This window comes from Crocodylus porosus, unplaced genomic scaffold (assembly GCF_001723895.1).
Source record: "Crocodylus porosus isolate Cpor-Errol unplaced genomic scaffold, CroPor_comp1, whole genome shotgun sequence".
Classification (NCBI taxonomy): Eukaryota; Metazoa; Chordata; order Crocodylia; family Crocodylidae; genus Crocodylus; species Crocodylus porosus.
Genome location: NW_017728931.1, coordinates 141,596,129 through 141,609,947, shown reverse-complemented (window position 1 = coordinate 141,609,947; position 13,819 = coordinate 141,596,129). Strand labels below are relative to the sequence as shown.

The window sequence follows — 13,819 nt, the reverse complement described above, 5'->3', positions numbered from 1 at the left end:
AGCCTCAGCATCGCATTGCAGGCTCATGTTCATCTTGTGGTCAATGATGACCCCCAAGTCTCTTTCTTCTGTAGTGCTAGCCAGCGTAGCACTGCCGAGCCTATAAGGGTGCTGCAGGTTTTTCCTCCCAAGGTGGAGACCCTTGCATTTTTCGGTGTTAAACACCATCAGATGATGTTTTTTAGGTATAGCTCATCCTGAAATCTTCTACGGAGCCGTGCAGGTTCACAGTTTATAAATATCCCTACCGCATCTTATCTCTCCTTGTACTACCCCGAAGAGCCATTACCTGATGCCAAGCGCCACGCTAGCAAGTATGCTGATGCCCCAGGAACACCTGTCCAGTTCAGTAAAGCACTGCTCTCTGTGACCTCCTGAATTGTGAACATAGGCACTTTGGGCAGATCCACTATTAAAAAGGAAAGAGAAGAGAAATTATAAATTTGTGGTCATTTAATTCTTTACATCCACAAAGGGAGACAAAAGGGTTCATGAGGGAGGATTTTCTAAACCCCCTTGGGCTAAAATGAACCCAGCACCTGCTGGGCTAGACTCAAAATTCTGGTCCAAATGGTAAAAAGGCAAGATAGGAATTACAGAAGTCAAGTAGGACCTTGGCCCACAGAGTCTGGTGTCCTGTGTCTGGCACGGCCTCTCCAGAGGAAGATGCGAAACACGTAGACTGCATCTTGCCAGCAGTTCGTGCTTTCCAAATGGCAACCAGCCCCTAGCTTCCACCTTCCAGCCAGCTGGGATACCTACTTTCTGCCAGTCTAACCAGTAGAGTTTGTAGGGGTAGAAGAAGTGGAGCCAGTAGCATGATAAAGGCCCTCTATAAAACTGAGTAAACATCAAGGCCTAGATTTGTAGTTGTCATGCTATTGATCCACCTGCCCACATCTTCAGGGTACCCACATGTTTTGGCAGTGAGAAGCACTGGACTTCCCTCTCGTTCCCCAGTGACTGAAGACACGCGGATGCTGTATGTTGTGCTCTTCTGCAGCTTGGTTATGGTGAAAAACGTGGGCTCTGCTGGAACTGTCTGTGTGGTTTCCAAGCCACCTAATTAGTACCCAGAATAAAAAAAAATAGAACAGCTTGCAATAATAGCAGGATAAACACTGCTCCCTGCATGGAGCATGGGAGCTATAGCACTTTCTCTCCGTCGATCTCAGAGGAGATGACAATGGAGGAGGAACTGAAGTAGAAGTGTAGAATCAAAGAATCATAGAAAAGTAGGGCTGGAAAGGACCTCCAGAGGTCATCTAATCCAACCCCCTGCCAGAGGTAGGATGAGCTCTCACCAAACCATCCTATACAAATCCTCGTCTAACATATTAATAAAACAATGCAATCAACCCTGACACAACACAAGACATAACACCCAAACCTGCCACACGTAACTCAAGGGGAAGACAGCGGCTGCTGCTATGAGGGTTGTTAAAACACACTCAGGTATTTTACATGTACACCAGATTAAGTGACTTACACGAGGCTTGGGGTGCCTATACACATGCTGGTCCGCACTGTAATTACAATGCTCCAGCATGGCCTCATCGTCACATGTATAAGCCCCTGCAGTTTTAAAATGGCCACTGGGGTACTTTATCTAACCTCATTGGATGGGGTTTAGATAAAGTGTCCCACCGCCATTTTTAAACCTGCGGGGGCTTAATACACGTGATGGCAAAGTGTTTTAATTAGAGCAGCTCCCCAGAAACAGATCTAATTAAAACACTCCTCCCCTGCTCCACTCCCGAGCATATGTATAGGCAGTCCAGGTCAACTGCTGGAAGAGATGGGAACAGAAGCCAGGTCCTGAGATTCCCCGTCCAATGCTCTAGTTACGGGATCATCTGTTTAAGAAGGTGGATGCATTTGATGCAAATTCATTTACACAAACTATCTTCTAGAGAGGCATGGGACAGCTTTATTCTGCCTTTGGAAGCTGGATTATCCATGGATACATATCTCTGCCTACAGAGTGATGTTGGGGTTTTAGGCATGTATTAATATAAATGAAAAGGGGGAGGAGAAATCTCACAAGCACCTATGAAGTCTCTTGAAGTCAAGAAGTAGAGAGGGAGCTCTTCTGATAGCAGGTGCGGGCAGCTCTGCTCTTCTCAGCTCCTCTGACTTCAGCCCTTGTATGAAATATGAATGCACTAAGAAAGAGTGAAAGTCGTCCCCAACTCCTTCTGCAGAACGTGAGACTTGAATTGCTTTCAATCCTGTGCAGCACTTTTAAATCACAGGAGCTCCTGAGAATGACGAATGTTGGACCCTTTTTTAAAGGCCACATAAGTATAATGGTAATGGTTATTATTGTTACAATGATATAGGTAATGGGTATAATGGTAATTCTTCTGCAGAGAATAAAAGTATTTTCTCTGTAAAAAAAAAAAGACTCTTTTCCTAGCTTGAGAACTACTCACAAAACGAGTTTCTCAATTCTTTTCATTAAGCATTTTTTTTTTTTTGCAAAAATCTTGTTTGTCTAATAAAAGATATCCCCTCTACCATGCGTCCAGATTGCTCAATTCTTTTCATGGTTTTTGTTTTAAAAGTCAACATCTGATTTAAGAGAGAGGCAGGCCTTTTCTAATATTATTTCCTTTAACCATAGTTTTATAAATATCACCAGGATTCAACTAAATGGGCCAAAATATAATTTTTGCAAAACGCTTTTGTTTCAAAACTGGGAAATATCAATGCATATTTTGAAAAGCAAAATGGAAATGATTTTTTTTTTGTGAGTTTTGTTCTTCCTTTTCTTACAAGTTCTGTGTACTAAAAGAGCTTGCTGGTACCTGGGTTTTCTCCACTCACTCCTTGGTTGAAGGACACCATCTGGCCAGAAAATCCAAGACGGGGACTGAGGAGGAAAGGCTTGTAAGAGCAGCCAGCAGGGAACTGCCCATGTACTGTCCTCTCTCTGAGTGGGGCATGGACCCTAGAGAAGCCATCAGTGCTTGGCGGGGAAGTAAGGGGTGATGTAGGATGATGTTGATCATGGCTAACACTGGGATTCACAACAAATAATAGAAGAACAGAAAATTCTAGGCCAAGCCAGGGGGTCCCCACTAGCCCTACAAGCTGAAACATGGACCTGACTTTCCCTAAGTTTTGCACCCACTCTTCCCCCCACACAGCCAGCTTATCACCTGTTCCCACAGCACCAAGAGGAAGCAGTTGGGGAAATTGAGCTGATGTTACCCCAACTCCAAGAGGCCCCTGCTCTCTCGCACCATACTGCACACAGCTGATGGAGCAGGCCCCTTACCACCAAACGGGGCCCAGGAAATCTTATAGTGCGTTATGCCTGGGGTCTTCTTCCAGGACAGCTTCAGGCTATTTATTCCAGTGTTGATGATTCGCAAATCCCGAAGAGTCTGGATGGGGTTTGAGTCTGTGAGAGAGGCTGCAGAAATGAAAAAATAAAGGCGATGTGAAACCTAGTAGCCAAGTGATGTAAGGCCACAGGCCAACACCTTTACTCTCACTAAATGGTGCTTTATGCCAGGACCATCAGTAGTTCTACATCTGTGGTACAACACTACCAGCTGTGAATAAGCGTAGCAGCCACAGGCCCAGAGTACGAAATGGGCCATATCACCTCTCCCACAGTCTTCACAAGCATCAGATTACCCCCTGGAGGCACCTGAAGCCACAAGTACATCAACACTCCTACCTGAACAAAGTGTTGACCCTACGCATGGCATACAGTAAATTCACTGTGAGTAATAATTGCAGGCATTCCTTGTCTATCTAAAGCCCCAAGACCCAAAGAAGAAGATACAAACTTGTGAACTGGAAGAACCCCAAAGTCACCCTTAAAACATTTTATCTAGAAACAGAACTTCCCTACCACATAGACATTGTTTCCCACAAGACAGGAACAACCAACAGCGTGTTTCTTTGTATACAGACTTCTCTGTGCTGCTCCTCGCCACCATATTTGAGCACCTCGGGAAAGCGAGTTAATCGCTGGACCAAACTTCCGAGGAAATCAGTAGGTGCTCCATCCATCAGTGACCTCAAATCTAGAAGGGATGTCTTGCTAGAAAGTGTGCATCGGCCTTGGCATCAACATAGGGTGAGATTTTGTGGCCTGTGTGATATGGGAGGCCAGGCTAGTCATGTTTCTAATCTATGAAACATTACTACCCCCATTCTGAAGACGGAAAAGTGAGGCAGAGGCATGAAGCGTCTTGCCCAAGGTCGGACAAGGAGAACCAAGAGTGGAATCCAGAGCTCCAGAGACCCAGCCCCATGCCATATCCACAGGCCAACCTTCCTGTATGCATCTATACGCATTTGCCTCCTGCTGACTTCCTGCCCCTTGGGTAGGGGGATGGACCCGATGATCTTGCAAGGTCCCTTCCAGCCCTAATGTCTATGAAATCTCATCAGCGGCGGTGGCGGTCCCTTGGAGTCGAGGATAACATCCATCAGGCTTGATGGGTCCTCAGGTGACTGAGGAGCCTGATTCTGGATGCACATGTTGCTTTGTTTGCAACAGTGAAAATGGTGGGTAATGTTTTTAGGCTGGTCTTGGCCCCATTAGAGTAGATTTCATAGATTTCATCACAGCCTTGTGATCAACGCTCAAAGGGCGGCCAAAGGAAGCGGTGCAAAGACATGCTCAAGGTCACCCTTAAGCACGGAGGCATGGGAGGAGCAAGCTGCTGACTGTTCAGCATGGCACCACCTGGTCCACCAAAGCGCGTGCCATGTTGAGGCTCAATGGCTCGACACCGAGGTGGAACGGCAGTAGCGGAGGAAGGAGGAGACCAACCCTGAGCTGCAAATCCCACTCCCCCGCACAATCTACTCTAATGGGGCCAAGACCAGCCTAAAAACATTACCCACCGTTTTCACTGTTGCAGACAAAGCGGGTCATTAGCACTGCGCACTGTGTGCACTCACCAGTTTCTCCTACCTCCACGTGGAGGAGCTCTGGGATTGGGTGAAAACTGCCATAGGGAAGGAGCATCAAGGACAGGCCCAAACATCACAAGGTAAGCAGGGACTTGTTTTATTAACAAATTGGTTCCAAGAATAACCTTGCTAGATGCCACAGAAATCCTACATCCAATCCATGCCGCTCTGCAGGACCTGGTGAATGCACTGAAACAGCGCATGTCATAGACCCACTACTGCCACCAACTAACCGGGCTGCTTCTTTAGCTTGAGCAGGAGAGGCCTCTGTTGCAGCAATGAGAGGTCATAGGCTGCCAAGAGGATGTCCAGATATCAGGACTTACCTGTCTGGTGAGTGAGAGTCACTTCATGGCCCTCAGACTTGCTGAACACGGGCCGAATGCTGACCCTGTACTGCGTGCTGGGCAGCAAGTGGTCGATGCGATAAGCAAGCACCCTGCTCCCCACATACTGGCTCTTGGCAATAGCTTGCTCTGAAAGGGAAAGAACAGTGCTGATCGTTTGCTGAGGACATTAGGGGTGTTTTCTCCAAAGGGTCCGGCCTCTCCTCATGGTACTGATGCTCCTGAGGTTTCTTTGTAATGGGAAGGACATAAATGTAAAGAAATAGGGGGTTCAGGGGTCACGCATGAGCTCAGCTAGGGGTGAAGGGAGAACATGATGAGGAAAATGGGTGTTGAATGAGGAAAAGCTTCTGGGTGGTGTGGTCTCTTCCAAACCTCGACCCAGGGCTGGTGCCAGGGGCAGAAGTCACAGATGGCATAAAGGGGGGTGGTCCTCAGGCAGAGGATCTGTGCTGGACAATACCCCTAAAACACAGGGGAATACTGCCCCTACCCTACTGCCATCAGCACAGGGACAGGCAGGCCCCTCTGTCTGCCCTCCTGATAGTCCTTCAGCCTATGACAACCACACAGTAAATTTGAGCAGCCCCTGAGATAAGCCCAGAACAAGCGACATGCCGCAGAGCCCATCTCTGGACTGTGTAGGCATCAATGCCACAGTTGCCTAGTTTTTTAATGACAATGGGGTGAGAGACAGTGTTGAAGGCCTTCCTAATGTCCAGAAAGACTACATCCACTGTGACACCTGCATCCAGGCAGACCTCTGGAGCTTCCTTCCAGCCCTTCTTCTCTATGATTGTATGATGTGACCCACTAGAAATTGCAGGGCAGTGGTAAGGGAGTCAAACTGCACTGACCCTAATAAGGATCAGGTCAGGACTATCCTGTCCGTTGCTCCAAAGGTCATGGAAACTGCTGAACATGCTCAAAGCTCATTTTTCCACTCATCATCCCAAAGGCAACGTTTCCAAGCCTGAGCTGAGCTTTGTGTAACCTTGCAATGTGTGTCTTGTGGGGAGAAGGAGAGAGCTTCCCCAGCCAGGTGCTTGTCTAGTCTCCTCTTAAAGACCCCCAGGGTAGGGGAGATCACCACCTCCCTTGGAAGCCCTTTCCAGATTTTGGCAACACTCACCCTGCTAAATCTAAATCTGCTCTCCGTCAGTTTATGGCCATTGTTCCTAGTAACTCCAAGGAGTGCCCTGGTAAACAGAGTATCCCCTATTCCTTGCTGCCCCCTCCCGATGAATTTGTAGACGGCCACAAGATCATCTCTCATCCTTCTTTTGCGGAGGCTGAAGAGATTCAGGTCCCTCAATCTCTCCTTGTAGGTTCTTACTTGCAGGCCCTTAACCATACAAGTAGCCCTCCCCTGAACCCTCTCGAGGTTATCCTCATCCCTCTTGAAGTGCGGTGCACAGACCTGGATGCAGTGCTCCCGTTGCGGTCTTACCAATGCTGCATAAAGGGAAAGTATCACCTCCTTTGACCTGCTCGTGATGCACCTTCTAATGCATGAAACAGTGTGGTTGGCTTTACTGATCACTTCCTTACATTGATGACTCGTGTTCATTTTGGAGTCAGCTATGACTCTGAGATCCCTTTCTGCTGCTGTGCTGCTTAGAAAGTCACCTCCCAATGTGTGGAATTGGACTCCGAGACACTCAGTTCCCACTGGCTCCTGTGACTGCATCCCAGGAGACCCGGGTGCTGCTGCTCGTTACATCTGGTCACTGGTGATTCTTTTTCCATAGATGCACCACTTTGTACTTATATTTGCTAAACTGCATCCTGTTCTGTTCTGCCTACTTTCCCAATTTGTCCAAATTCACCTGAATCTGCTCCCTGCCCTCCAGTGTGTTTACTTTGCCCCATAATTTGGTGTCCTCCATGAATTTGGACAGAGTGCTTTCCATCCCCTTGGACAGTTATTTCACCTTTTCCATACAGCTATTACATCTTTCCTTATATCATCTTTTCTGCAAGCTAAACACACTTAATCTATCAACCTGTACTCATAGGGCTTTCCTTCTAACCCATTTGTCACCCATCTCTGGACAGGGGTGCTCAACTCCCAGCCAAAGCTGGCCTTCAGAGCCATGTAATCTGGCCTGAGGGTCTCCTCACAGGTCTGGAAATTTAGCAGCAGGGAATCAGTGGCAGCATTAATCACCACTCCCCTGACACCAAGTTTTCAGACCTGTGGGGAGTCCTGTGGGCCAGATAGCATGGCCCTGAGTGACAGATCAGGTGTGCAGGGGGTCAAGAAGCTGATCAGAAGCACAGGCAGTAAGAGGCCTGATCACAGCGCCTGAGACCGAGTTTCATAGTTTCGAGAGTCGGAAGGGACCTGAGCAGATCATCTAGTCCGACCCCCTGCCATGGCAGGAAAGACTACTGGGGTCAAATGACCCCAGCAAGGTTAAGACCACCTGGGACACAATTGGGGTACATGCGGGCATCTGATCTGGCTAGGTGTGGTGCAGGCCTGATCTGGGCATGCAGCATGCAGGGCTGGATCCAATCCTGTCACATGCACTGGTTTTATGCCACTCATCCAGTCCTTGGGGGCCAAAAGCTTGAGCGACACTGGTTTAGCTTGCCTCCCTATAGCCCCTGTCTCAACAAGACTGTAACACATCGGGGTCCCAGCGGTGGCCGTGATGCTCCCCGGTGGCTCCGCAACAATGTCCCCACTCTGCCCCTAGGGTACCCTCCTGTCTTTCCTGCCACACCTAGATGGAAATATAAATTGCTAGGGAGGCTGCTCATGAGCTTTTGCATAGCTCCGGTCCCAACCCACCCCCCCATTAGGGTCCCCGGCACCCTACTGGTCCTCACTGGTCCCAGGCCCCTGGCTGGCCTTCTGTAGTCAGCTATGCCTGGCAGGGCACCCAAAGCCTTAAGGGCTAATTGCATAGCTCCAAATCCTCCCCTTTATCATGCCCCATGCCACATGGGTGTTACAAGTATGTTGTCCCTCTGCTGGGGCTTTGGCCTCCTTGGCTTCTGCCCCTTCAATCTTGCTAGGTCTTCTAGCCTAGGACCACTGAATTTGACCTGTGGCTTTGAGGCACTAGCTTCATTTGTCCCTTCCAGTCACCAGGCCCCTGGCTCCTATGTGCTTGACCCTGCCAGGGCTCAAGGTAGTCGAGTGCCCCCTGAGCACTAATGAGGCCTCTTTACTTCCCCTTCCAGCCTCACCCCAAACCACTGGTAGAAAACAGTAACATAAACACAAGCCTCTTCACTCACTATTACAGCATCCTGGGCTCAACTGTTCCTGCAGGCAGTGGGCACAGGCAGTCAGACATCTCTGGGTGGCTCTCCTGAGCAGGAGCTCCTTCCCCTAGGGCTGCCAGGGAAAGTAACCCCCCTAAACCAGCTTCAACTGTGGGCTTATGAGCTCCTAGGGCCCTGCCTACATCTGGACAGCAAACGATGGCAGTTGCCTAATTGCTCTATTATCTTGTTGCCCCAGTGACCGGCAGGTGTGGTGCCCTGCCTAGCCTGCAGCACTCCCTGGCTAAACTGCTTCTTCCCTTACAAAGACCAATGCGCCAACTACAGCTGGGCTCCATGGGTTGAGTCTAACATTGGTAGAGGCTCATGCTCTTAGCACTGAAGGTTGGGTGGAGACTGCCACAGGGCCCAGAAAGCTGCATGAAAGGCCTTGCCCATGGCTATGAGATCTTTCAAGTGGGCTAGTGGCTTAAATGCCCTCCATCTGCACAGAGCCTTCTGTGCTCCCAGCCGATCAGTGCACCATGAAAACAGACAAAAGAACTGCTCTCTGCTCACCTCCATCTGCTCCTGTTGGGCTCCAGGTGATTTTGTATTTGGTGGCTGCAGCTGTGACACTCCACGCGAGAGAAATGGATGTGCTTGTGTAGGACGTCACCTTGAAATTGGACACATAGCCGAGTGGAGCTGCAACAGAAAGCAACATGAGCTGGTTTCCTGATTAATGCTGCGTTCAGTAAATGCCAGCACCCATCAGGCCTCTTGTTGCTAATGGCATGAGAAGCAGAGGCCATTATGGTCAGCAACTAGTCTCTCTGTGCCGCTCTGTTCCAGCCAGGGATGTCACCCTGAAGATATTCTTCCTGCAAAATCATAGCACAGATCCACAACTGGAGTAAATCAGTGTAACGCCACTGGTTTCAAGGCAGCTATGCTGATTTCCACCATTCAAGGATCTAGACTGACCGCAAGCATGCTGTAAACTATATACCATATTTTCTCATGTACAAATACACACCTTTTCCTCAAAAACCAGCTGCTGGGAAACTGAATGTGCATTATATGGAAGAAATAAGGTAAAAGCAGTTTTCCCCATTTACCAGGCAACAGAAAAATATTAAATCTGCAGCAATCCCTAGAGATTAACACAATGTGCAGGTGTGGCCCCTTGGCTGCTGCTACCCAGTTACTTACTACAAGAAGCGATCTTTTTTAATTCATTCTACCTTTAAAAAATAAGGTGTATATTATATGCAAGGGAGTGTGATATACAAGGAAATATGGTACCTGGGTCAGTGTTTTCTGTGATTTCTTCTTGTTTCCCAAATTAGCTTGGATTAGGTTGGGTGAGAATGTGGGTGGGAAATACCAAGAGAAACCCTGAAGTGTTGGAGACCCTGTAGGCAGCAAGGGACTGAGACCATAACAGGAGGATAGCCTTGTCTTTGGGATGAAATACAACCCCACAGTCCTGGCTAGTGCTGATCACTATCGGTTCCCATGGCTTGGTTTTTTAGTATCGAACTCTAAGTACCTTGTGCCTTCCCCTGCACACACATGGACTCATCCCCACATGTTGCCAAGATGGCTCAGGCTCATGTGCCCTGACGTTGCTGGATATTATTCCCTTGGTTCATCACTCATAGGAAGCAGCTTACCTATTTAAAGGGCTTACAAGGAAGTCTCTCCAGGATGCTGAACATCATGTCCCCCTGTTCTCTCCCTCACCTCCTGTTCCCTCCCTTCCTTGCACAAGCCTAATTGCCTGTTCCTATCCACATGGCCTCTGCCTCATGCTCTGGATCTTCACATTTGGGCTTTTGACCTCTGGCTGTTGTCTTAGCTCCTGCTTCTGGTGTTACAATCATAGAAAATGAGGGCTTGAAGGGACGTCAGGAGGTCTCATCTACTTCCACTCAAAACAGGACCTTCCCCAACTGAGTCATACGAGCAGAAGTTTTGTGTAGCCGCAACTTCAAAACCTCCAAGGATGGAGACTCCACCACCTCTCTGGGTAGCCTGTTTCACCTAGTGAGAAAGTTTTTCCTAATATCTAACCTAAACTTCCCTTGCTACAACTTGAGACCATTGTTCCTCTTGACCCTTGGATCAGTGCCATAGCTACCTGCTTTATATTCTGGCTGCAGCCGTCAGACAGGACTGCCCAAACCTCAGCCCTGATACCGTGGTTTGTTCGCCGTGAATGTTTTTTCTCAGTTTCTGTAGTATGACACTACCCTGTGTTGCCAAGTTCTACTCCAGCAAGAAATGCATTTCAGCAGTGGATGGACACAGCAGTCAATGGACAGATCGGATTGCTTTGGAATGAGAGGTGTTGACTGTAAACCAAACGGTTTCCAACCACTACTGATTAGGCTATATACGCCCTCCTATAAAAAAACAAAGATTTTGTCTCAGGTGCTTTTTGTCGCTCTGGTTACTGCCAGTTCTCACAGGAGCCATCAATTCCTGGGCAGGGACGGAGGCCATGTTCCTTCAGCAGTGCTTATGTACTCACATGTTCTGGCTGAAGTTATGATCCCAGGTCCCTCCACTGAACCAAAGAGCACATAGAGGGAGATGACATACTCCGTGTCATGGGCCAGGCTTCGGAGCTCGTAGGCTGTGACGGAGCTGTTCACAACCGTCTGTCGCAATCGGTCTCGACCAAAGAATTCTGTTGAAGGGAGGAGCCAAAAGGAAGGAGGAGTCAATGGCTTTGTGGGTGGGGACAGTGGGGGGAACCAGTGAGTCTTGTCTCCTACCTGTGAAGTGGCCTTGATAGTTCTTTGTGTTTCCTTTGAGGAAGTGGCCCCCATAGAAACATCACAGAAAACTTCTACATGGTGAGGGTTTTGTAAGGAATTCCAAGAAGCAGAAGAATTAAACACCTCAGGAAGTGCTGATTAGGGGCACCTGTACACACCACGGGTTTTAATCCTCATTAAGTTAAATAAGTTTATAAAATTTAAACTTGTTTATTTTGGAGCATTGCTCAGTGTTTGCATGCACTAGGTTTTCGAATGAATTAAGCCCGGTCTCCACCCAGTACTGCAGAAGAGCAGGATGGTCCCATGCTGTCCCCCTGCAACCTGGCACCCTCCATCCTGTACCCTGTGCCCCATGCTCTGTACCCGTGCCCATGCCACAGGTAGCTGGCAAACCGCACAAGAAAAAAAAAAAAAGCAGAAGCAATTTGAAAGCGAAAGCAATTCAAAGGGGTGAACTACAAAAAAGTTGCAGCCATCTAGTGGACAAAGAGGCTCATTGTACATCGTTGAGTGCCTTTGCAATAAATTCATGAAAGCAATGCTTTAATTCCTAGTGAGCCAAACTAAACTACATCTGAGGAGTTTTACTTTAATGCACCAGAAAGACTTTTAAAGCGTCCAAAAATCCTGCTCGTGCAAACAGTCACTCAGTTGCAGTGCTAGAAAGGGCAAAAAACGTGCTGTGTACAAAGGCCCTCGAAGGGCTTGACCACAAACCCCAGCTTTCCAAACTTAACCAGTTTCTACCAACAACCCCCCACTCCCCCACCCCAAGCGGACAGGACTGCTTTGAGGTGGACGGAGCCAGGGCTGCCACTAACTTGCAGCATGTATAGCCTCTACATGGGAAAAGCCACTGATCACAAGCATGTGGGCTATGCCTCTGCTCAAGTGGCCCTGTTCTCAGCACCTGCATGCCTGTTTTTGTTAGGGGGACAGGGCTGGAAAAGGCTAAGGTGGGACTTCTGTGCCCCTCATATGCCCTGACCCACTCACCACTCCAGAATAAGTTAGTGCAGCCTCTGGGATACTCTAATTTATTCTCTGGGATCCTGAGAAACACTGGAAAGGCCTAGTGCAGCACACTCTGACCTCATCTCTGGTACTGGGCACTGACTCTAATATGGATGCAGAAACCTGGCACAAGCCCATCCTGGCTGGAGAGAGGCCTTTTATACAGGGGCCAGCTGTAAGATACACACTTAAAGGGCCCATATCTGGTGCCAAGGCAGAATCCCATGGTTCTTTATGTAGACCCAGAGTTAGGCCAAGAGCTTGCAAGGTAAGAGTCCCTGGTGTCAATGCAATGCTCAGGGGATGTGGGCATATCAGCAGGGCACCAGCTTTCCCGGTATCTGCAGTGCCTTGGCTCAATGTGCCTGCAGTGTCAGCTCTCATGCTGCAGTGGTGCTGGGAGACGAGTGGGCCAGGGGGGAATTGTGTGAGATACAGATTAGATTATCTCTGCATTTGTGTCTCTCACCTGGAGTTGGACCCCAAGCCACTCGGTACCCACTGGCTCCCGTGACTGCATCCCAGGAGACCCAGGCACTGTTGATCGTTATATCGGCCACTTTCAGAGCCTGGACAGAACTTGATGGCACTGTGAGAGAGATCCAGGCAACATCAGGCAACAAGCCCAAGGCACCACCAGAGGAAAGCCTCCCATTGACTTCACAGGGCTGCGTGTCAGGCCCCAAGTGACACACAAACAGCTGCAATGCACCAGGTGGTTGCATGCATGAAATGAGAGGGGGAAAGCCACACCTGGGGGATATTAGTTATGAGATGACTGTGACTGACCCGGACAAAGAGGAGCACAGGTAAGCCTGGATTCAGGCTTGTGTAGAAGACAACAGAATACTAAACAACCACAATACAATCAACCACGAGTCCCATCAACTCCAAACTGTCTCATGGTGTGCTGTTAATTCAGAAGCATCCCAGGACTTCTATAAGTCTTTGTCATCCACATCTCCACTTGCCATCCATATTGAATTAAAATCAATGCACTTCAGTGCGTGGAGCAATTACCTCCGAGGTGCAGTGTCTTTAAGCTGTATTGTATTTCCAGTCGTGTAAATTAAAAAATGCACAGTGCACATTATTCAGCGGTGATTGCTAGCAGATGATTGCCTTCAGGTCATTTGGATTGCAATGCACCAACATGGGAGGGTGGTTCATACACAATAGTATGGGTACGAATAGTAGTGAACAGGCCATTTCTTGGGAGACCGGGTGATCTCACAACCACCCTGGGGTTGGTCCCAATAAATGTAGTTGTGGTTGGCCATTCTCCTGCTTTCAGGTTTCATGCCAACAAGCAGTGCCCTGATAGTCACACCCATGGATCTCACAAAAGACAGCTACTAACATCATGCCAGTTTTTTTTTCTGATGGAAACTGAGGCTTGGGGAGGTGAAGTGACTTGTGGGAGACCACGAATGAATCACATTTCCTGGGTTCCTGCTCCCACCATGATCTAAGGTAGGGAGTGCCAGGATCATGCTGGCTTCCTTC

The 13,819-nt window shown here is 48.5% G+C and overlaps 1 protein-coding gene across 1 annotated transcript in view; it reads right to left on the bottom strand.

Annotated features, from left to right (window-relative positions):
- Positions 1-13,819, bottom strand: part of LOC109315843 (collagen alpha-1(VII) chain-like) — a 210,158-nt gene that overhangs the window by 147,536 nt on the left and 48,803 nt on the right. Inside the window, 7 exon segments of the mRNA XM_019543782.1 lie at positions 290-409; positions 916-1,062; positions 3,284-3,421; positions 5,268-5,417; positions 9,087-9,215; positions 11,047-11,205; positions 12,783-12,902. Of these exon segments, the coding sequence (XP_019399327.1) occupies positions 290-409; positions 916-1,062; positions 3,284-3,421; positions 5,268-5,417; positions 9,087-9,215; positions 11,047-11,205; positions 12,783-12,902 (963 nt within the window).